The sequence below is a fragment of the Balaenoptera acutorostrata genome, chromosome X (genome assembly GCF_949987535.1).
Source record: "Balaenoptera acutorostrata chromosome X, mBalAcu1.1, whole genome shotgun sequence".
In the NCBI taxonomy this organism is placed as follows: Eukaryota; Metazoa; Chordata; class Mammalia; order Artiodactyla; family Balaenopteridae; genus Balaenoptera; species Balaenoptera acutorostrata.
This window is the reverse complement of record NC_080085.1, coordinates 16,642,200-16,665,390: the sequence shown is the minus strand read 5'-3', so window position 1 is coordinate 16,665,390 and position 23,191 is coordinate 16,642,200. Positions and strand designations below refer to the sequence as shown.

At 44.0% G+C, this 23,191-nt stretch overlaps 1 protein-coding gene across 4 annotated transcripts in view; it reads left to right on the top strand.

The window, feature by feature from the left end:
* The window catches only part of SH3KBP1 (SH3 domain containing kinase binding protein 1), a 350,137-nt gene that overhangs the window by 219,864 nt on the left and 107,082 nt on the right, over nucleotides 1–23,191 (top strand). For all 4 annotated transcript variants that reach the window (XM_057538746.1, XM_007174679.3, XM_007174678.3 and 1 more), the window contains one exon: nucleotides 15,155–15,230. In XM_057538746.1, the coding sequence (XP_057394729.1) occupies nucleotides 15,155–15,230 (76 nt within the window). The remainder of the gene's footprint in view (nucleotides 1–15,154; nucleotides 15,231–23,191) is intronic.

Genomic DNA, 23,191 nt, shown 5'->3' with positions numbered 1-23,191 from the left:
GTGAATGTGTATTGTTTTCCCTGTGCTGAGTCTATAGCATATCTTTCTGGAAGGCACAAGGAGGAATTGCTGCTCTCAGGAACTCAAACGTGGAGAACACTGAAATGAACGTTCTCCATTATAATAGAAAAGGGCAAGGGATTTCTCAAGACCAGAAAATGCATCAATTGGGATATTTTCTGTGCATATTGTCTTCCCCACGCCCCCATAAAAAACCAAAATATGCCTTTAGAAAATAACATATAACCACAAAGAGTGCCACTTAAGGAAACACATGATTAAAATAGGTGATTTCGTGTTTTGTTTTTTAAATGAGGGTTTTCTTCCCCCCTATTTTGTGTGGTTTGGAGTCTTTGTATACGTTACAGAGAAAGGCGAAGAGAATGGGGGAATATTTCAGTACAGGAAAGAGAGACCATGCCAAGTGAGTAGTGAAAGACATACCATTTGTTCATATGGTGAAGATGTGCTTTGCCTAAAACTCATCAGGCATCCTAAAGAGAATTTATAGCCTTAAGAGAACTCTTTTTCCTCCAGACACTTGCTACGAAACTAAAGTTAGAATAAATGAATGAATGAATGAATGAATATAAATGGCAGCCAAGCACAGACTGAACTGAATGTTTGCTCCAACAGACCAGAAGTTATTCTACAAAAAGGTTCCTCTTAAAAGTGCACTTATTCAATCTGTCCACACCCCAAACTTGAATCCCATTTTAGATTTTTTAAAAAATTTTTATTTATTTATTTATTTATTTATGTCTGTGTTGGGTCTTCGTTGCTGTCGCGGGCTTTCTCTAGTTGCGGCGAGCGAGGGCCACTCCTCGTTGCGGTGCACAGGCTTCTCACTGCGCTGGCTTCTCTTGTTGCGGAGCACGGGCTCTAGGTGCGTGGGCTTCAGTAGTTCTGGCACGTGGGCTCAGTAGTTGTGGCGAGCGGGCTTAGTTGCTCTGCAGCATGTGGGATCTTCCCGGACCTGGGCTCAAACCCGTGTCCCCTGCATTGGCAGGCAATTCTTAACAACTGTGCCACCAGGGAAGCCTTTGAATCTCATTTTTTAAAAAGTCAGGCTTGATTTTTGAAAGGCAGCAAAATCAAAGTATGTTCACATTAAGTGGACCTCAAAATTTGGGGGGCCTGGTTCTCATCACACTTGGTTTTTCTCCCATTTGAGAAACTGTAATAATTCCTTTGGTTTGTGTTTAAAAGAGTTTTTGCTTGTGAAGAACTAGAGAACTGGTAGAAAACTGAGAACAGTTAAGCTGTGGACCCTGCACAGATAGGTCACACGCCTTAAACCAGTACTTCTTCAAATACTGGGAAATGAGGACTCACGTAAAAATAGTTACAAAGTAAATTCAACTTCACATGTATGAATAGGAATTCATGGGTTTAATTAGAAGAGCAGGAAATATATTTTTTGACTTTGAAAACATTTGATAAAATGACTCAATACTTTATTTGGAACAACATTAATTGAAAATGACTTTATATCATCCACTTAATCACTGAGGATATGAACTGATGAATAACTGTAAGTAAAGTGTGATGATAAATGACCGGGGATGCTCTATATATATGGGTGGTATCTTGTGAGTTACCATCATGACTCATTTTACATCTGATGTTCTTAACATCCTTACTAATGACTTGGAAAAGGAAATATAATGACACGCTAATGGAAGCTGCATGTGATTTCTAGTTAGGAGGTGTTGCAAATCAAGTCAGACCTGAAGAAAGGCATTAATAATGTGAAGAGGTGGGCCATCCTTTCCACCTATGTTAGTGTGTGCTATTTTCTTAAAACTTTGATTGTAAAAGTAATCACTGGTTTGTAGAAACACTGGAAAGTTGAAAAATATAAAAGAAAGTAAAAAGCACTATAATTGAATCACCCCGGGGCCTACACTGTCGACATTTTTTCATATTTACTTTCACTCCTTTTGCCATACATTTTTAACCGGTTGAGATCATACCACACGCATAATTTTTTTCACACACATAATTGTGTATTTTTTTCCACTCAGCATTATATATAATTTCCCATGTCATTACAAACTCTCAGTAGACATTTCTTTAGAAGGCTGTGGAATGTTCCGTTTTGAGGCTCTAGATACCTAGAGGATCTGGGAGATCTGGAATCTGGTGGTTGCATTGACTCCTGTCAACACTACGTTTAAATTTCCAATATTATAGCCGAGAACACGGCACTTTCTTGAAAACGTAAAGATAAAAAGAACGTGGGAAAGCTGTTTTGCCTTGTGGGCTGTGTAGCAGTAGGCATTCCTCAAGGTTTGTTGAATTTAATGTACTACCTATAGGATCCAAACAGAATTCCAGTTGTCCCTTCCTTGCTGGTATTGAAAGAAGCCTTTAAGAGCAGCCTTTGGCAGGAAGTCTTGGCCCCTTCCAGGTAGAGGCCTGTGAATCCAGCTTTTCACGTCTAAGTGTCCGTCAGTAATTTCCACTAGTGGCTTTAGAAATCTGTATCACGTGAGTTTATGGTCTCATTTGGCCCCGATTCCTGAACTGCCTGGGAGGAGTATCTGTTTGGCCTAGCAATTTAGGATTTCTTCATCCATTATTGAATGGATGCCAAGCTTTGTAAAATATGGCGTGGGGTGATTTTCTGTGGTGGTGCGTTTGCTCCTGAGTATCAAAATGCTCAGTAAAAGGCTTTCTGTTCTCTGACAACAGGCCGTTTTCCCCAGACACACGCCTTGTTGTTTTTCCATCATTAACAGTAGATAACAGTTTGGACGCGGCCAGAAGCAGTCGGCATGGGCTCGTACTTGAGGGGCTTCTGGAACAGTCTTCCGGCCACTCACTGTTGGGCGCCACCTTAACCGAAGCCTTATTGACTTGAAAGCTCTGTGGGTTGTCGGCTCTGGGCCTTGTCGTTTCTCCTCTTTTCTTTGTTTTTTTCTGCCTTGCCTCCTGAGCAGCGACTATATGGCAATGGCTGTTGCTTTTCTTCCTTGATCTTTTTTCAGAATTATCACTTTCCTCTGAGCCCGTCTCTGCTGTGCGACTGTCTTGTAAAAGTTGCTTCATGCTCTCCAGTCCCCAAGCAAAGGAGTGACAGTTAACCTGCTGTTTTTAAAAGGTGTTGTAATTGAAACAGTCATTCTTTGTAACTAGATTCATAAAGAGGCATTATGATGATTGTTTTTATTCGGTAAAATTCAATAACAGTAGTAATGGTGAAGCACTTTATATACATTTTTTCCATTTAATCTTCTTAGCAAAATCTATGAGGTACCTATTATCTCCATTTCAGGCAAGGACACTGAGGTCTAGAGAGGTTAAGTAACTTGCCCAGGATCACATAGCTGGTAAGTCTGATCTTAGAGGGGAATTCCTACTCAATACTAATTCCGTCTTACCACCAGATGCTGTCGTGAAAGAGGAAACAGGTTGATTTGTTCCATTGTTATATCACTCGTGCCTAGAAAATGCATTGCACACAGTACTTTCCCCATAAATCTAAATGTTTTGGTTGAATGTTGAATTTATTGTTGACTGCAGTAAATTATGAATATTTAGTACCTCTAGTGTGCAAGGCACATCAAAGGATACAGATTACCAAGACACGTTTAAAGTCCCCGTCGGTGAAACAGACACATACATAAGTAGCCATAATCACAAGGCAGAGGGTGGTGAGTGCTGTTCTCGAGATTCAAAGCAAGTTCAGTAGGAGCAGGGGGAGGTGAGAGAGAATTCCAACAGTTGGCATCTAGGATATTTTTATGGAAGGCACACAATTTGGGTTCACCCCTCATTGTTAAATGTCTTAGTAACTAGTCACTGAAGTGCCCTGAGTTCAATTTGATCTCTTTTTGAGAATCTCCATTCTTGGAGCACCTTGGGGTCATCTTTCTAGGTATTCCGCTGGACGTCTAGAAGATGTAAGTAATGTGTACCTGACCTCTGAGTGTACTTTGGAAGTCCCTGTTTTGCATAAGTACGTGATGTGAACTTGTTCTTTCTAGTAAGAATAAAATATAAAGATAATATCATTGAGTCTTTAACCTTTGATGCTGTTTTCTCTTCCGTTCTTCTATAAAATTGGGGAGTCCGGATGATTCAAAAAAGGAATAAGTGTTATTCTCTGGGAGTCTGTGGAACAGTTGATGAAAGTAAAGAATGAGTCATACAGGATTAAAGCCAGAGCTATTTAGCATTAGCCAGATTTAGAGATTGTCTTTATGGGGTCAGTAGGTTATCTTTCCTAGAAGTGTAAGGAGTGTTTCCCGTAAGACTGAGGTGAGTTTCTGGACAAAGATGGGTTTGTTCTCTAATTCACCTCATTACATGCTGTATGCACCCCCTGATTATTTTGTGGTTGAATATTGAATAGCAGGATATCAGAGCCTCGTGAGCAATTTTTTGCCATTTTAGTCAATATTCCTACATAAAGAGAGGCTTGTAGGGAAAGAGGAGTATACCCTAAGCCTTTTTAAAAATTGTGGTAAGATATACATAACATAAAATTTACCATTTTAACCATTGTTCAGTGTACAATTCAGTGACATTAAATACGCTCACGTTGTTATGCAACCATCACCACCATCTGTCTCTAGAACTCCTCTCATCTTGTAAAACTGAAACTCTGTACCCAACAACTTCCCATTCCTCCTGCCCCAGCCCCTGACAGTCACTATTCTACTTTGTGTCTCTGTGATTTCTACTACTCTGGGTGTCTCATATGGGAGGAATCATATAGTATTGCCCTTTTGTGACTGGCTTATTTCACTTAGTGTAATGTCCTCAGGGTTCATCCATGCTATATACCATGTGTCCGAATTTCCTTCTTTTTTAAGGCTGGATAATATTCCATTGTATGCCCTAGCCTTTTAAGTAGCAATTTTACTTGAAAACCAAGCAACAAAGCATTGCTCCAAGTTTTACCTCTTTTCTGATTGAAACTGTTTCATTTCCTTTCCTTACTCTGAAGGAGAGAAAAGCTTCTCTGGAAATTTCTTTTGGGGAAAAGAAATTTCCCATTTTTGTCTCTAGGTTAAGACATTTTTGGAGACATATTTGACTAAACTGTTTACTTGAAATTTGTCAGATTAGAAAGATGCTTTTCCGTATGTGTCCAGAGCTTCTTATGTGCCTCTGTTTTTAAAAAATGTTTTTGTTTTCAAATGGTAGATTGATTGGTGTTTTAACAGTAAGCTAACTGTTCAAAACTATCACAGGCCTACTACTTTTTTACTAATGTCACCACACCAGCATCAGGGACCTGAGAAACACATCCACCGTGATTCTTCTCATTAGGATAGATTTTCCATGATGCTTCCCTGAGCCTAGTTAGCTCTTTTGCCTCTCTGGTCAGGGTCTGAACTTAATGTTCTTTGTACACCATTGGCACTTAGTACCTCTGTAGAATACATATATGTTGACTCAAGAACATAACAGAGTTTGGGTATTTTTCCATCTATATTCACACCAATTCACAGTCACTGATTTATCCCTGTCGTGATTGTGGAATATGGGCAGGTTGGCAGTCTACGTGTTTCTCCAGCCTCTCTTCCGCATCCTTAGTTTCACTGCCTCAGTTGGATCATTGCGTCAACCTCCTAGTTAATTATCTCCTTGACTTTCACATGCCCTTCCCTTTCTTCTTTATTCCTCCCAATGCCACCAGATCATTGGTCTTAAAGTCACAAATGTGATCATGCCACACCTCTGCTAACTACCAGTTGCCTTTAAGATAAAGCACAAACGGTAACATTGGCTTCCATTTACCTTGCTGGCCTCCTGGCCCAAGCAGCTCTTCCTCCCTTCACCCCACCTACAGGATCCCCCCTTCCATTGGCCCCATTCTGTGCTGTGAAGCCCCCATTCCCTGCTTACATTCTCACCTTTGCTCCTGCTTTTCTTTAGCTCGAATACTCTCTCTACCATTTTCTACCTGGCAAATTCCTACTAATCCTTCAGAATTTAACCCAAGCTGCATCATTGCTGTGAGGCTTATTTCCCCATGTAGACTTGTTAATGGCTCCTTTTTTCTTTTCTATGCACACTTTTATTGTAGTGTTTATCCCTTGGACTGTGATGCCTTGTTGGTTAATCTGTCTCCACTGCTAAATTTTGAACTCATTTGAGATCCAGGACTCTGCCCATCTCATCTTTGTATATGCAGCTTCCAGCATAGATCATGGCTCATAGTAGTTCTAAAAAAGAATGCTGAATAAATGAATGAGTGAGTGAGTGAGTGAGTGAAAGAAAGGAAGGAAGGAAGGGAAGGGAAGAAGGAAGGGAGGGAGGGAGGGACGGAGGAAGAGTGATTGAGGCAAGGCTTCACTTTAAATGCAGAAAGGAAAACTGAATAAACGTGGCTTTGCCCTCAAGTATCTCATACACAGAAAAATGTCATGATCAAATGTGGGCTGCATGTCAGTAGAAAACATTTAGCTAGCTGGACTTTAGCTGCACCTTAAAGGTGAGATGGGATTGAGTAAGTCAAAATATTGTAGAGCTGGAAAGGATCTTTGTATGTTAATTGAATTCATACAACTATTTTATTAGAAAATTAGGACTTGGTCCGTGTATATACAGCCAGTTTCATGTTAAAGCACTGGATGAACAGAACTCAAACTGGCCCCATGATATTCCCTGCTCCCATACCATCCTTCTCTCTTCCTTACCCACACTCTTCTTAAATTCTCCAAATGCATCTAAAAGGAAGGCATTATTAATCAAAAGATAAAACTAATCCTCTGGTAGAAGAAAGGCTTGAGATTTCCTTTTATCTGTCGTAACAGCAGAAAATAGTCTTTTGAAAGCGTACTGGCGAACTGTGTTTTGCCGAAGTAGTATATGAAATGGAAATTTACTCTGGCTTGTTTATCCTCTGTGAATAAGATGATCCGACAACAAAATAGCATGCAGGCTCCTCTCTTGGGAACAGTGGGGGGAAAATAGAAACAGCATTTTCATATACTGTCAGACGTTTGGAGAGCTGCCTTCTATGATTTTAATGTTGTCTGAATGTACACCCTCCACCTCATTGAGCACTTAAGTAGGTTTTGACTCCTCCTTCAGCACTGCATTTCCCCGGCACAAGTGGAAGCCCCTACTACACCTTCAAAAAGTTACTTTGCTTTGACAAAGAGAAAATCCTATTCATCCTGTGAATGCATGCGTCGGATGGTTCTTTCCAGCTTTTTAGGGCATGGTCTCCTGAGGTATTCAAAAAGCAAACAAATGAACCAAATGATCAGATCCTGGCAGAAGTTAAAGTGAATGGTTAATTCTAGAAATTGGCTCAAATTCTTAGGTACATCTTTCTACTGAGGCACACGTGTCTCAGAGAGAGAGTGTGCGTGTGTGTTTAATATACAAATATAAAACAGACTTCATATATACATGTTCAGTAAAATGATAGATACTGAAGTATCTATTGGACAGAGAGAAAGAGTAAACCCTAGAAGATCTAATGGAAGCATCTAAGATGGAAGTAGGTGTCTTATAGTCAAAGTTGGCTATTCATCTTAAGAGCACAAGAGAAAGATGCCAGCCATTGAGAGATCTGCCAAGTTGCAGCAATCAGAAGTAAACCCTCGAATGTCTTCAGGGCTTTGGGAATTACATGAATAGCCATTGAGAAGCAGTATATATTCTGAGTGTTTTGAAGTAGATATGGTAAGGGGTGATGGTGGAGGGTGATTAAAAGTTGAGTCTAGGGCTTCCCTGGTGGCGCAGTGGTTGAGAATCTGCCTGCTAATGCAGGGGACACGGGTTCGAGCCCTGGTCTGGGAGGATCCCACATGCCGCGGAGCAGCTGGGCCCGTGAGCCACAACTACTGAGCCTGTGCATCTGGAGCCTGTGCCCCGCAACGGGAGGGGCCGCGATAGTGAAAGGCCCACGCACTGCGATGAAGAGTGGCCCCCACTTGCCGCAACTAGAGAAAGCCCTCGCACGAACCAAAAGACTCAACACAGCCAAAAAATAAATAAATAAATAAAAGTTGAGTCTACAGGAGAGCTAATGAAGTGGCTTGAATTGGAGAATAGGATCCTTGTCTAGAAAACTGTGGAAATAGTTCCTGTGTTAGTAACAAAGCCCATAGGCTGGGGTCAAAGAGGAAGGGATGAAGCTGAAAGCAGGGACTGGGTGGTGGGTTTGATATGGGAAGGTGCAGTAAGAGAGTAGTCAAGGGTGGGTTCCACATTGTGAGTCTAGGAGGCAGAGAGGACGAGCCAAGAGAATTTAGGAAGCAGAAGTGGTGACCTTCACCTACCTCTTCTGTGGACTGCTCGTTCTCGTGATGTGTCGATAGGTATCATAAGAAGTAGGATTTCTGTGTGGATAAGTTTAGAAAACACTGAGAAAATGTTAAGGATAAAATTAATCTGTAACTGCAGGACTTCTCAGAGCCTTTAATATGCTATTATGCAAGGATTAGACCAAGCATCCTGTGTTTCCCAAATTTACCAGATTGTGGCATTAGGTGTTTTGGTATTTAGTTGGTTGGTTGGCGGAACATCTTGGGAGTGTGTGTGTGTGTGTGTGTGTGTGTGTATGTACACACATACCTGGATGATAATGACCCCTCCAAGCGAGGGTCCTTTGATCATAATAGGAACTTGAGAAAATCTGAGGGAGCAGGCTACGAAGAGTATGTGGACATCATAGGCAGACAAAGGTCCACCAGAAACATGGCTGAGATTGGATTCTTCTTTATGGCAACCAATAATTAATCGGAGGTTGGGGTCATGTGCATGAGAACAGGGGAGTAAGGCAGGGGCCAGAGAGGTCTAGGAAGACATCCTGGACAATGTGCTGTCACCAGAGATCAGGCTGGAAGAGCTGATACATGACAGTGACGAACAGTGGGGCTCCAAGAGGAGTCTGGTTTGTCAAGGAGGACAGCTCCCTTCATTTACCTGTTGTGATGTGGTAGGATGCTCATGGTAGGGCAAAGGGTGAGGGGATGGTGCCCCCAAATTCCTGGCTCCACTCAACAAACACTTCCTAACCCTTCACTTTGTGGAGATAAGAGAATAATTAACATCTAGGTCCTACCCTCAAGGAGTGCACTGTTTCGGAAGAGAAAGGAGGAGAAAAGCCGTTAAACTTCTAAGTGGAATACAGCTAACAAATACTTCTAAAGCAGCTGTGAACCTGACAAGGTCTTTAACTCTGGTTGGGCAAGGAGGTTTAATGTAACTTGAATTATCACTAACATTTCAAGACAACCAGGGAAATAAACATTATGTGAATAACTGTAAGTCTTAAGCCCAACTTCATAATCAGAAGACAACTTTTTACATTTTATCTTTTCTTCTAGCCAAGTTGAAAGGAGACTTACTTATATGAAGCATACCCCTTTGGAGACGTCAGAATTAACACAGTGGTATGTGAGGTATTGCAGAGGTAACCTCTGTCCGTAGAATGGAGCTACAAATATATTTTTTCTTTCACTGGACCATGCATTTGATTTTTAGAATTTGGAGTTGTATTTTACTCTGGCATATCTTCTGTCGATAGCAAGTCGTTTAAGCTGGGCCAACCAAAGGCGGGTGAATTGACAATTGCTAATGTAAATTTCCCAGCGAGTAGAAAAGCCTTCCATTAGAAGTACGCAGGCACTCCATTGTATGGACACTCTTTTGTACTAGTTCTCTTCTGGCTCAGACAGGAGCTGCCTACATAAGGGGCTTCTGCCCTGCTCCTACCGCTCCCTGCTGAGCACCAAGCAGACTTTTCATAATACCATCAGTCATAGATGTTCATGAAAGGAGCATGTAAGAATAAATATAAAAAGTTGGCAGTGACTTTTAATAGCAGTTTGTATAGCTCTCTGATTTGTGGTGGAAAAGGAAAGCTGAAAGGTTGTGGATATGGTCATATACAGATACTGTTTTGTTTCTCTTCTCATCGCTCTCTCCCGTAGCCTGTATCTCTCTGTTTCCTGTATATTGACCGGGATTTGGGATAACCATGCTGAATGGTTGGGCACCCCTCAAAACACCGCTGTGGAGAACCCAGCAAATTGCTGTTTCAGTGTGTGCAGCGATGTTCAGCGTCCTCTTGCCTTTCCATCTGCTTCGCTGTCTCACATCGAATGGGTATTTAACAAATCTGTACTGAACAGAAAGGGAAGATACTGTCAGATACTAATGTAGTCAAAGTCGTGCCTTCGAAGAGCCATCCTTTATCTTGTATTTTACCAGCTTTTTGAAAAGTCATGTCTTGTGTTTGGCTTTGTGTAAGCACTTGAGTAATGTCTCCGTATAGCTTCTCAGAAGATCACCCTCTTCTAGAATAGGCGTCAGAAAGCCTGGTCTACCAACAGGGGGGCTTCACCAACTGCTAGGATGCAAGGAGCTCTCTCACTCCTCCCCCTACCCAGCGAACCTGGTTGCCTTTGTGATTTCAGAGTTTTCTGTAGTATTATTTGAGAAGAGACTTTCAGAGATAGGACGTAAACTTTCTTCTCCTTAACATTGTCCTGTAACTGGAAACTTTTTTACACTCAAAGGAGCTTGCATCTGAATTAGAATAAAGTCAGAGGAGTGATTTTGCACTTGGTTTGAGCAGGATCCTGGTCTCACACTCCAGCAGTTGTGAAGAGAAACAGATATATTAGTCATTAGGGAACTGGATTCCACTGGAGTCCAATCCAGTGATTGTCTTTCCTACAAGCATTAGTTTCTTCATTTTGACACAGAAAAGAAAAAAAATTACTAGCTCTACTAACTGAAATCATATGTGGGTTATCTGTCCTGGGGCTGTGTTATCAGATCTTACAGAGCTAGGAGTATATATGATGCCCCTACTGTACACAAAACCCCCCAAAACTTTACTTAGTACTTTTGTCAAGAGAGCTAACAGCAGGGGGACTTCTGGTATTACATATTCAAAGGGAAGAATTTTTTGAATTATTAATTTTTAAAAATCAGGTTTTAAATGGAGATTAGGGTGTGACAGGAGAGACAAAAGTTGACACCAACTTGGTGATTACTGTGTGTCGAAGTGGGTTGATAGTAATAGTCTGTAGAGCTTTCAGCTCCATAGATTTCATACATACATTTCATACATTTCAGCTCCACATGTACATCCACTCCCAGATCAAGCAGCAGCCTCTGAGTTGGGGGGCAGTCAGAGCAGAGTGTCGCGGGTGTGGGTCCTAGGAAGTCTTTAGCCACGGCATGGAGTAGAAGAGGACGTGTTGGGCTGAGCTATGGAGCAGAGCCCAAGAGTCCCTCCATCGAAGGCATGCGGTAAAATGGGCCTGTTTGCAGATCTCTTAGGAGGTGAAGGAGCTGCGTCCTGAGCAGCGTCAACACAACCCCTAAGTGTGTGGCCCGTGCTTGTCCTGGATAACACCTTCTTTGTGCCACCCAGGAAGGCAGGAACTCTGAGCTCTGCCAAGGAAGCCGCAAGTGGAGATCCCGAATGCTCTTCCATAGCCTCTGCAAGCTTAGCGTCCTTCTTTACTGCCTGCAAGGTGGATGAGAGATGCATGGATGTGATTCCCCAATGTGTCCGTCCATGTAGGCCTGCACTGCGGCTGCCCTTCAGCTATGTAGGACCTATGTGTGTACGGGAACTTGGCATTGCTCTCGTGATGCATGCCCTTTAAAAGCTGGGGTTTCTCTTCACATTTAGCCCAATGGACCAAACATGTTTTCAGAGGTAGGGGAAGCTGGAAGCCGGGCGAGAACGCAGTAATTCACTACCTTTGTCTTTGTTCTTATATTTAGAGGAAGGGCAAGGGATAGAGCTTCTCAAATGGGGTGTTTGGCAAGGGGTGGGGTGTTTGGGGTGGATGCAGTGAGGAAGGAGCACCGTAGGCTATTAGTGGGCAGGAGCTAGTGTTGCCAGCTGCCCTGTAGTGTGTGAGGGTCTTCTCCAACGAAGAAATGTCCCACCCCAAATGCCAGTAAAGGGAAGCACCACAGAGGAGCAGCAGGGCTTGGCTGTCCCTGAAGGTCGACACAGTCGTGGGGATCTGCCCACTTGGCCTTCACGGCAGTCTGAGCCCAGAGAGGCTAGATACAGTCTTCCATTTTTTGTTCAAAGCGGTCTTACCGTCCATTCATCCATCTGTCCATCCATCCATCCATCCATTCATCGTTTCATCCTTTCAGTACTCCTTCAGTGAAGGGTCTCATGGCCACCTATGCTCCCCCTCCTTCTCCCTCAGTGATATTGTCACATTGTCTGCTCTACTAAGCTTCATTGCCTCTCTGAACCGACTTATTCAGTAGCAATGACAAGTTCTTATGCCAGTGAGAATAGAGAAGGGGGAAGGCATTTAGTGGAAGGAGGTAGAGAAGAGAGGAAGAAGAGTGAAAAAGATGTTTTATAATTTGTCTAGGTATGAGAATAGGCACCCGAGTTGTTAATCCCAGAAAAGGGATTTGGTTAATGCTAACGGAATCCCTCCTACATCTAGGTTGGTGGTTCTCAAACTTGAACGTGCACCAGGATCCCCTGGAGGGTGTGTTCAGACAGAAGCTGCTGGGCACCATCCCCAGAGTTTCCGATTGAGAACGGCTGGGGCGGGGCCTGGGAATTTGACTTCCTAACAAAGTTCCCAGGTGAGGCTAGTGCCGCAGGTCTGGGAACCATACTTCTCTAGGTCTGGGTCCTAGAGAAGAGAGAGACACCTGAACAGCTCTCATCTCTGGGACGCCCGGAAGACCAGGCTGAGAAGGGAGGAACTGGCCTTACTCTAGACCTTCCTCAAGGCCCATGAGGAAGAAGAAGGGAGTTAAGGTCTAGCATCCCCAGAAGATGAGTGCAATATCAGCTTCACTGCGCCCCCACCCCCCAATGCTGGGATCCACGCAGAGACCAGTGTGCTATATTTTCTGAAATAGCAAGAAAAAAAATAATAAAGTAAGCTTTGCTTTCTTATGTCTTTCTGCTCAGAAGTAAGTATATTTAGCTGGTGGCCTTTCTTGATGTCTGTTAGCTTGGACGCACTGGTAAACCAGGACATCAGAGATGGAGGGCAACACTTCCTTTTGTTACCAAGTAAGGGGGTGTCGTAACAATACACAACCTGTGAAAGTTTCTCTAAAGGAAGGCATCTGGCTTAAGGCCCAAACCGTTGGATGTCTGATTTTTTTTTCAGGAACGGCAGCAAAGTCAGGATTGGACGTAGTGCTTACCGCTGTGTTTTCCTGATTTCCTCTCCCTACTGTCAGCAATAACTAAAGGATTAATCGTTTTTGTTTTCTTCTTCCTAATGTGTTAACAGCAGCGATGCTTTATTCTGGTCCACAAAAGGGAAAAACAAAGAGAGTGATGGAGATGCTGTTGGAAGTGCGAGCAGGGATGCGAATGACACTATGAGTGCATCTGTTTTTACTGTCAATTCCTGATTTTTCAAGATGATTCTAAGAACAGTTTTTCATCAAATGTGACCTTATGGCCAAATAACAACAAGCTTTTTTCCTCCTTGATGTCTCCTCGGAATCACACAGTGTTATTAGCTTGAGTACTTAGTGGCGGTTGAGGAGCGGCATAATATTTTGGGTTTCATTTTGTATCCAATATAGAAAGCCCTGCAGCACTAAATAAAAACGTCACCGTGTAAAATGTAAAGGCTTTCTGTCACAAATGTTTTTAAAAATTCACTAAGGGCTGAGGATTAGATTTATCTTACCCTCTTTCTGTGATTTATTCATATTTAATGTTAGTTTCAACATTTGAAGCATGAAGAACTTTTTCAAATTAAAAACTGTGGTGAATCAGTCGTATTTGAAGAAAAATTCCACCGTGCCAGTATGTCAATTATGCAGTTCATTCCCCTTCATGTGTTCAAGGAGCAGATATGTTTGGTTTTCCCAGTGGCCGAAATTCTCACTGGGGAAACTCCTCATTGTTGGGGAGATTCACGCAGCTGCTTGGTTCTGAGAGCTGTTTCCCTGGTATCAGTCGACGTTTTCCTCGGGCGTTAATCACCATCACACAAATGGGATGGCCAAGGACAGGAGTGGGGACAGACCTCACCTTTGGAACCATCATTTTGCTGCTCGTCTCGTTTTTCATTTTTGTTGCTTTGAGCCGCTGAGTTGCCTGTGTTTGGGGGAATATCTTTAGTTAGAGACAATATCCAGTCTTTTCTGTGGAAGGTTCATAAATAATGGATGATAATAGAATTAGTTATGAATGAAAGGAAGAAAATGAACTCAAAACAGACTCTTTTTTTTTAAATTTATTTATTTATTAATTTATTTTTGGCTGTGTTGGGTCTTCGTTTCTGTGCGAGGGCTTTCTCTAATTGCGGCAAGCAGGGGCCACTCTTCATCGCGGTGCGCGGGCCTCTCACTATCACGGCCTCTCCTGTTGCAGAGCCCAGGCTCCAGACACGCAGGCTCGGTAGTTGCGGCTCACGGGCCTAGTTGCTCCGCGGCATGTGGCATCTTCCCAGACCAGGGCTCGAACCCGTGTCCCCTGCATTGGCAGGCAGATTCTCAACCACTGCGCCACCAGGGCGCAGTGCCCTCTTTTTTTTTTAAACTACTAAATAGATGCCTCGGGTCTGCAGCATTGGCCTTTTTCAAAGCCCTGGAGGGTTAAAAGGCTGGTGGGAAGGAAGGGAGCTGCCGGCCCTGCTTGTTCCACCTTTGGAGCAAGTTGGCTTTTGGATGGCTAGAAGGAGACACGACAAGGCGCAGTTGCCCTGGACACTCTGACTTCTGCCTGTCCTTCCACCTGCCCATCATCTGTCTGTCCTTCTGGCCCTCTATCCTTCCATCCCTTCCTTCTTTGTCTTTTTGTGCCTTCCCTCTTCCTACCGTTCCTTCCAAGCTGCAGACACTTTGAACACCTCCTCTGGGCCATAGATTGAGTCAGCTTCTCATAAACTGAGTGGAAATGTCCCTGTTTTCTCTGCTGAAAGTAATCAACCTTCTAATGAGAACCAAGGAAGAATGGGAATAAGAGATACGGAGTGCCTACAAGGATAAAGCCTTTTTAACCTGGTTTTCCCACCTATCTGTCACTGAGGTCCAGGCCTAATGGAAGAATGGCAGCCAATACACAGAGCAGTACCAAAACTTAAGTATGAGGTTTTTAGGACCAGTTGGGAGCATTTCGTCATCATGATCTTGATCCTTTTTATTCCTTTGCTTGATGGAGAGAATCATCTTGATGAGTAAAGATCATCTTTTTTCCCCTCAGACTATTGGCAAGAAGTTACCTCCGACTGCAGCAACTCCGGACTCGTCAAAAACAGAAATGGACAGCAGGACAAAGGGTGAGTTTCCTTATGTATCTGTTTTATGTTTGAAAGCAGTGAAGGGTTTTATCATCATTGAAACGCTTTTGAAAAATCCTTACATAATCTTAATGGCTTTTTTAAAGCACATGGGGAAAAAATGCACACAAATATGTTTCATTAGGCTCTACCAGTAGGACGGGCACAAGTTCCTCGATGGAACAAGATGCTTTTTTTTAAAAAAATTTATTTATTTATTTATATGTTTGTTTGTTTGTTTGTTTATGGCTGCGTTGCTGTGCGCGGGCTTTCTTTAGTTGTGGCGAGCTGGGGCTACTCTTCATTGCGGTGCGTGGGCTTCTCATTGCAGTGGCTTCTCTTGTTGTGGAGCACGGGCTCTAGGGCATGAGGGCTTCAGTAGTTGTGGCACACGGGCTCAGTAGTTGTGGTGCATGGGCTTAGTTGCTCCGCGGCATGTGGTATCTTCCCGGACCAGGGCTTGAACCCGTGTCTCCTGCATTGGCAGGCGGATTCTTAACCACTGCGCCACCAAGGAAGTCCAAGATGCTTTCTTGCCGTTTGTTTCTCGCCCACGCGCAGAGCCAGGGCTTATCCGTGTATACCCAGAGCAGTTTGCATAGTTCACGAGGCAGGAAGATTCTAGAGGATGGCAACTCAAGCAATTTAGGGATTCATAGGCCTTCAAGTCAGAGAGGCTTTATCTTTTAGCCTAACCGCTCAACAGACACTCCCAAATCTTGACTTTCCTGCCACTCTCCTCAGCACATCTCTACTTGAATTCCTATAGTTACAAATGTCTTTCTTCTGTTGAGCCGGATATGCTCTTCCTGTAATTTTTACCCATGGGTTCTAGTCTCTGGGTCTATATTGATATTAGCCCATTTTTCTCCTAACAGTCCTTTAAGTATTTGAGGACAGTTGTCTCCCCCAAACCTTCCCACAGGTCAGTATTCCCCGTTCTAGAGTAGCCAGATAAAATACAGGATGCCCAATTACATTTGAATTTCAGATAAACAATGAATAATTTTTTTTTGTTTTTAGTATGTCCCATGCAATATCGGCTGTTTATCTGAAATTCAAATGTAACTGGGCATCCTGTGTTTGTATTTGCTAAATCTGGCAACTCTCCAATTCCTTTAGTCATTCTTCCAATAACTGGAACGTTCTGAACGTGCTCTAGTCAGAAATAAGTGCTTCAGTTCCTTCTAGGGATTTTAACTTTTTTTTTTCCAGCTTCAGATTTCCTTATGAGGATAATGTGGACAGACTACTAATCTAGTTTGGAAAGCCAAAGGTTGAGAGAGGATACATCATACATATGTAACTATGATTAATATAAGAGCAAGCATAGATTTATTCTTTTTGTTGCAGAAAAATATACCAGGAACTCCTTTTGTAGTGCAAAACAGGTAGTTTTGAGAGCAAATAAGGGATACTGCCTTAGGCATTAAAAAATGAATTTATGGGACTTGCCAAGCCCGAAATGGTGGTTTAGATAAATACGTTCATGGATGTTATAGATGCAGCCGCTGGAGCTCTGTCTTAATGTTTAAGGTTCGGATGAGGTTTGCATGCCTTCAGTCTGTTAATGGTACAGTCAGACTGTGGCTAATAGGCGGGAAGCGCACTAGTCTAATGCTCTGATCCAGCAGTTCTCAAACTCGAGTGTGTCCCAGAATCACCTGGAGAGCCGGGCCTCACCTCCAGAGTTTCTGAGTCAGCAGGTCTGGGGTGGGGCCTGAAATTTTGCTTTTCTAACAAATTCCCAGGTGCTGCTGCTGCTCCTAGTCGAGGGCCCGCCCTTCAGGAAGGGTTCTGAGCTTCTAGATGTTCCCAAAGCCAAACTGGCCCCGCATTTATTCACGCGGGTCGTAGGTTTTGCATGCTAAACCGACCTTCAGACACTAAAACCTTCAAGATTCTTGAAGCGGCCTGAAATTTTTTTTTCAAGAATTCACAGTTAAACCACTTCTGATAACACTTCCTCTTGTTGGACAGTAGCCTATCCTTCCTTCCATTCAACTGCTCATTCTGTAGTTCTGGCTGTTGACAAGTTTATAAATGATCCAGGTTATTAGGCAAGTTTGCTGGGATGGGTGGAGTGGGGGATGGGCAGGAGAAGGGGAAGACGCATCAAACCCCCAAGGTAATTGGAACGGAGTCCCTGGGACAGTCTGTCCTCGTGACATGTGACAACCAGTGGCCTCCACCAACCTCACTCTTGTTTGCGGAACTAATAATCTGAGAAACAGAGAAATTTTTTTAATGGAAAAGAGTTTCAAGAGAAGTGAAAGAGAAATTCCCTATAGGTTGTTCCTCTCTCTGCAGAGTAAATAGAACCTTGGGTGACCGGTGAGTTGCTTTTGGGGGAGACTAAGCAGGGGGAACCTGAGTGTCCCTTGTAAGGTTGTGGCACCAAACAGGACAGTCTGCAGGGCATGCTTAAGTGACTAATCAATCCTCAGGCCTCAAGAACTGACCTTAGGATAAGAGCACATCCGTGATATATTTTTTTTTTACCCTCTGTAATGTCTGCGGGCAGGAGACTCAAGTCTTTTTTGGCAGGATTAGGTGGTGTGGGTGGAAGGTGTTTTAGAGCAGAGCTGGCCAGTAGAAATACTATGTGAACCACATACAAGATTTTACATTTTCTGGTAGCCACATTAAAAACCAGAAAAGAGGGCTTCCCTGGTGGCGCAGTGGTTGAGAATCTGCCTGCTAATGCAGGGGACACGGGTTCGAGCCCTGGTCTGGGAAGATCCCACATGCCACGGAGCAGCTGGGCCCGTGAGCCACAATTGCTGAGCCTGCGCGTCTGGAGCCTGTGCCCCGCGACGGGAGGGGCCGCGATAGAGAAAGGCCCGCGCACCGCGATGAAGAGCGGTCCCCGCACCGCGATGAAGAGTGGCCCCCGCTTGCCGCAACTGGAGAAAGCCCTCGCACGAACCGAAGACCCAACACAGCCAAAAAATAAATAAATAAATAAATAAATAAATAAGAAAATCCTTTAAAAAAAAAAAAAAAAAAAAAAACCAGAAAAGAAACAGGTTTAAAAAAAAAAAGAAACAGGTGAACTTAATTTAAATATATTTTATTTAACTCAGTATATCCAAAATATTATCCCTTCAACATGTAACCCATATAAAATTATTAACTGAGATATTTTCATTCTCTTTTCATATGAGTCTTCACAATCCAGCGTGTATTTTCCACGTATGCCACATCTCAACTTGGCCTAGCCACATTTTGAGTGCCCAATAGCCACATGTGCCTAGGGGGCCACCATATTGAACAGCATAGTTCGAAAGTAATTCTGGGATCTAAGATGGGCTTCCTGGGCCTGGATTTTAACACAGTTCATCATGCTCAGCTCCCTTGAGCATGTGGGAGGATCCTGAGTCTAGCCCAAGCCTTGTTCACGCCTACAAGTATCTATTAACTACGTCCATCTCTAGATGCATCACAGAGCGGGGGTGAGTTGTTAATAAAGAGTGGTTTTACAGGGCTGGGTGGTGTGTTTTGGCTAAGAGTTAGGAAGCACAGATTCTAGGACTAGCTCTCTTATTAGCTAGCTGTGTGACCTTGGGTAGATAATTTTATTTCTCTGGCCTTGTGCTCTTCGTGGTCTGCGCTGTCTGTGAAGTCCGAGGGTTGTACTAGAGTGAAGCCCTCAGGTTTCTCCCAGCATCTTCACTCTCTGATTCAATTCCGAAAGCTTTACAATTCAGAGTGAAAGCTTTCTGCATTCAAAGAATTGAACAGCCGATGGGAGAGACAAAAGGAAGGTGCGAACAACTGAGTTAGGAATATGAGAAGATGTCATTTGGCAAAGATGCCATGGATATAAATATGTGTGTAAGGGGCTGGTAGGTAGGGAAGAATTATCACTGTCAGTGAAGACTTGAGAGATGTTTATTAACAGACGTGTTTCATGGACCCAGAGTAAGAACTGCTGCAGTTTAATCTCACCCCTCACACACTCTCTGGCTTTCATTGTAAAGAGCAAATTCTGGGGTAATGGTTCTCCCATGATTTCCACGAGGCACCCTAGTTCACTAGAAAGCCCCTTCCATTTGGAACCTTTCGCTGCTTCTGGATTTTGATGCAGCACCCAAGTTCAGGTGGAAGGACCGAGAGTGCTGACCCACTTTTAGAAATGACTCGGAGCTTGGGAACAACACAGCCTCCTTCCTTCTGGATGGAAGTCACACCCGTAACGAAACTTGCCCAGCGGTACAGAGAGAAGCCCCTTCCCGCATAGCTGTCTCCTTAGCGCGCTCAAATACAAGCTCACGTCACGAGTAAGTTATGATGATTCAAAAAATGTTCATGTGGATTGATATCTTCTGAGAGAAAGTGAAACTCAGATGATCAGGATTTATTTAAACAACTAACATCATCTCCCCTCCCCCAGTGAAGCTTTTATGATACTGAAATTCATCGGAAATGTGGGCTGGGGAGCAGATTGCCGTAATTTTCATAACAAGAGGAAAACTGTTTAAGTATTCATAAATGAAGTGCTCTGAGGTATTTCCAACTCCCCACATCTGGAGTTTCCCTCTTTCTTACTACAGTTGATGCAGATGATTTGTGGCCTCGGTGGGATAGAGAAATAGCCCAGAGAAATGATTATTTAGCATCTTCTTGAACAAACAGTTCAGTCTTAGAGATGCAGAGGACCAGTTGAGCAGGTGGGTTAGGGAAAAAATAGTCCCTGACAGAATTTGTACAAAGGCAGGTCAGGCTTCTGAATACACGATGGCTGTGGGGCAAAGGCTAAACTTTCTCTGTTTAACCTCCCCTCACGTTATCACCAGACACTTGTACCACCTTTCTGATCACTTTGTCCCTTGACTTGCTTCTTAGGAGTTGTCCCTTGTGATGGTGACACATAGTGCCTTGTGGCTGTCATTGGTCCCTTGCGGAGGGGGCTGTGTCTTCTACCTGACATCCCCACCATCCAGTCCGGGAAAGTGCCATGGACTCAGTGGGCACTGGCAACAGTGGTGGTTGGGCAGATGGAGAATTAGAAATGGTTTCAATTTACCAGGCTCTATATCTAACAGAGTCTTGTAAAAGCAGCGTAGTAGCCACGGGTCTCCTTTCCCAAGTTCACAGTCACCGGGAAGAAAAGAACACATTTGTTGACCCTCGAGCTTATTTCGGATTTCTGGAGGGTCGGCAGTGGTTGCTCTGTGGGGCTTGACAGACCCTTGTTCTTTCTAGCCACTGCCCCAGCCCAGTCAGCCCAAGAGCACCAGGGACAAACTAGTCTAGTCTGACAAAGTCAAGTTTATGGGCTCATTGCAACGAGGAGACTGCCCAGGAGGACCTGTGGAGCATCACACCAAACAAGACAAAACTGAGCAGTTACAGATTTGGAGGAGAAATGGAAGTGAGTGAAATATAAACGAAGCAGCAGTGTTTTGATAGGCCCCAAGCAAAACAGGGCTGTGTGAGTCGGGCCACATCAGTTCTGGTCTGTGAGCTGGACCCAGGTCCTGTTTCTTTGGGAACCACCAAGTTAAGATAGACGTGCAGGGCTGTGTCCAGAACCCCTTACATGAGGCCCTGCACTTGTGTGGGGATTCAAGGCTTCTTCTCTGTGTCACAGTGACTTGTTTCTTTCAGCCAAGGGTGAAACATTTCATTCTTACTAATACAGTATAAAAAAGCAAAGTTTCTGATAGTCTGTGGTCTTAGAGGACAGAGTTTCTCAGAGAGTAAGAAAGCAGTCGTCACTCAGAGAAGGGGTTGTTAGGACCCTTTCCAGCTGTAGTGTGTGTGCTTGGGAGAAATACTATTTCCGGTTCATTTTGCAGCTGGCTCTATCTGCGTTTGTATCCGCATTTGCAGATTTTTACTTTCTCAGTCTGAGCTAATTTTTGCCTTGTCACCACATGTTTGAATAGGAGAAAAAAGGGTCGACTCCCTTATGTTGGGATTTTTCTCAGCCTTACCTGGGAACTCTTTTAATCTATTTTGCCAGGATAGGTGTTTTTTGCTCACTTATCTTCTCCAAAGCTCACTCACCCTCAGACCTGGGAATTTGGGCACATCCAATATGAAACATGTTTCCTACCCAGCCCTTTAGCGCCTCCCACACCTGTTATGTACTAAAGCCCCCAGGCTCGGTGTCTCAGGTCCCCCTCTGTCCCTAGGGTGCACCTTTCATCGAGTGCCCCCAGCACAGACCTTGCTGTCTAGATTCAGAGTGGGGGGTCCTTCTGCGAGGGTGCCCAGCCTACCCATGCTGCAGATGACCTGGATTTCAAATACAGCCCGCTTGGAGGAAAAAAGTGAACTCCCTTTCTACTCTCCTGGTGGATTTCCTTCCTCCCAAAGACTCAGCGCTTCTCCTCATCTGAGCAGGAGAAGGTGTCATTGAGACAAGCCATGATCTACTCCATACTAGAGAACAGAAAAGCTTCCCTTGCTTGTCAGATTTTGATTTCTTTAAAAACAAATTGTTTTCTCTTTTTTAAGTGAGAGAATAGAAAGTGGCATAACTCATAGCTGTAAAATAATTTGAAAGTCATATTCCCAGCAACATCCAAGACCAGAGGGGTCACAGTCAGCTTTTTCGTGGAGGAAGGCGTTTTGTGAAGACCGGAGTTGACAATGTAGTGACAAATGCATTGTGTTTTGTTTCCCTATCTGAGTTTAGGTAGAGACCAGGCTTTCTCCACATTGGCCCTATTAACATTTGGACTAGATCACTCTTTGCTGGGGTGCTGTCCTGTGTCCATTGTAGGATGTTTAACAGCTTCCTGGCCTCTACCCACTAGATGTCAATTATACTTATTACCGCCTCCCCCCAGGTTGTGATAACCATAAATGTCTCCAGGCATTGCCAGTGTCTCCTGGGAAGCCAAGTCACGCCAGTTGCGAGCCACTGGTGTAGACTGTCGTACGCCCCAGGAGGGCACTCCTATATCTGTGCTGCCGGGCGCACACTGGACACTCAGTTAATACTTATTGAACAAATGTATTCATCTCACCCCTCCCCGCGAGCCCTGGGTCCTGAGACTGACGCAGAGCTGCGGTTCTCACTTACATCTCTCATACGGCACACACAGCCTCGGCACTGCCGCCACGCTGGCCCACCCTCCAGGTGCCCACGGTTGTTTTGCTCCTTCCTGGCATTGACATTTTGCTAATGCCCATGGCTAGATCAGTGTGGTCCCCAGACCAGCAGCGTCAGCATCCCCTGGGGACTTGTTAGAGATGCAAATCCCCAGGCCCTGCTCCAGCCCTGTGGAATCGGAAACCCTGAGGTTTCTGTTTTTACTCGTCCTCCACCTGATGCCAATGCCCACTCAAGCATGAGGACCCCTAACCTAGACTCGTGTTTCTTAAGCATCCCTGCTGATGAGAATCCCCCGGGGTTGGGGGACGTGGTGCTGGTTTAGCTGCTGGATTCCTGGTCCCACCTCAGACCTGGGGACTGGAATCCCTAGGGAAGGGATCTGGGAAGGCATAGAAGAAACAGGTGCCCTACATCATTGCTGTCATCGGGAATGGTTGAGAAACACCCCTCCTCCTACTCCTCCTCTGGTCAAAGTCCTAGAACATTGTCCAGGCCGGGGCCAGAGCCATTTTGCTCTTCCCAGAAGGGACCCTGAGACTCTCCTGTGGGAAGTAGTTTCCCCATTTCTGAATCTCTGAGGCTTTAAGCCAAACACATCACTCTCATTCTCTCCTCACTGCTGCCTAGTCCAGAGCTCTGTGTATACATGCCTTATTTCCTCTCCTTGATTATAAGCTCCCTGAGAACCAGAAAACTAGTCTTATTTAACTTATTCTCTTTTCCCCAGAACATGATAGAAGTCAACACCCTTACTGCAATTCCAAAATACAAAAAACTCCCGAAAACCAAAAGGTTTTATCACTCCTTGGGTGATAAAACTTGTCCTGGACTAATGCGCATCTAGGTATAGTCTTTATTTATCCCACTTGGGGTGACGAATCATCCATTT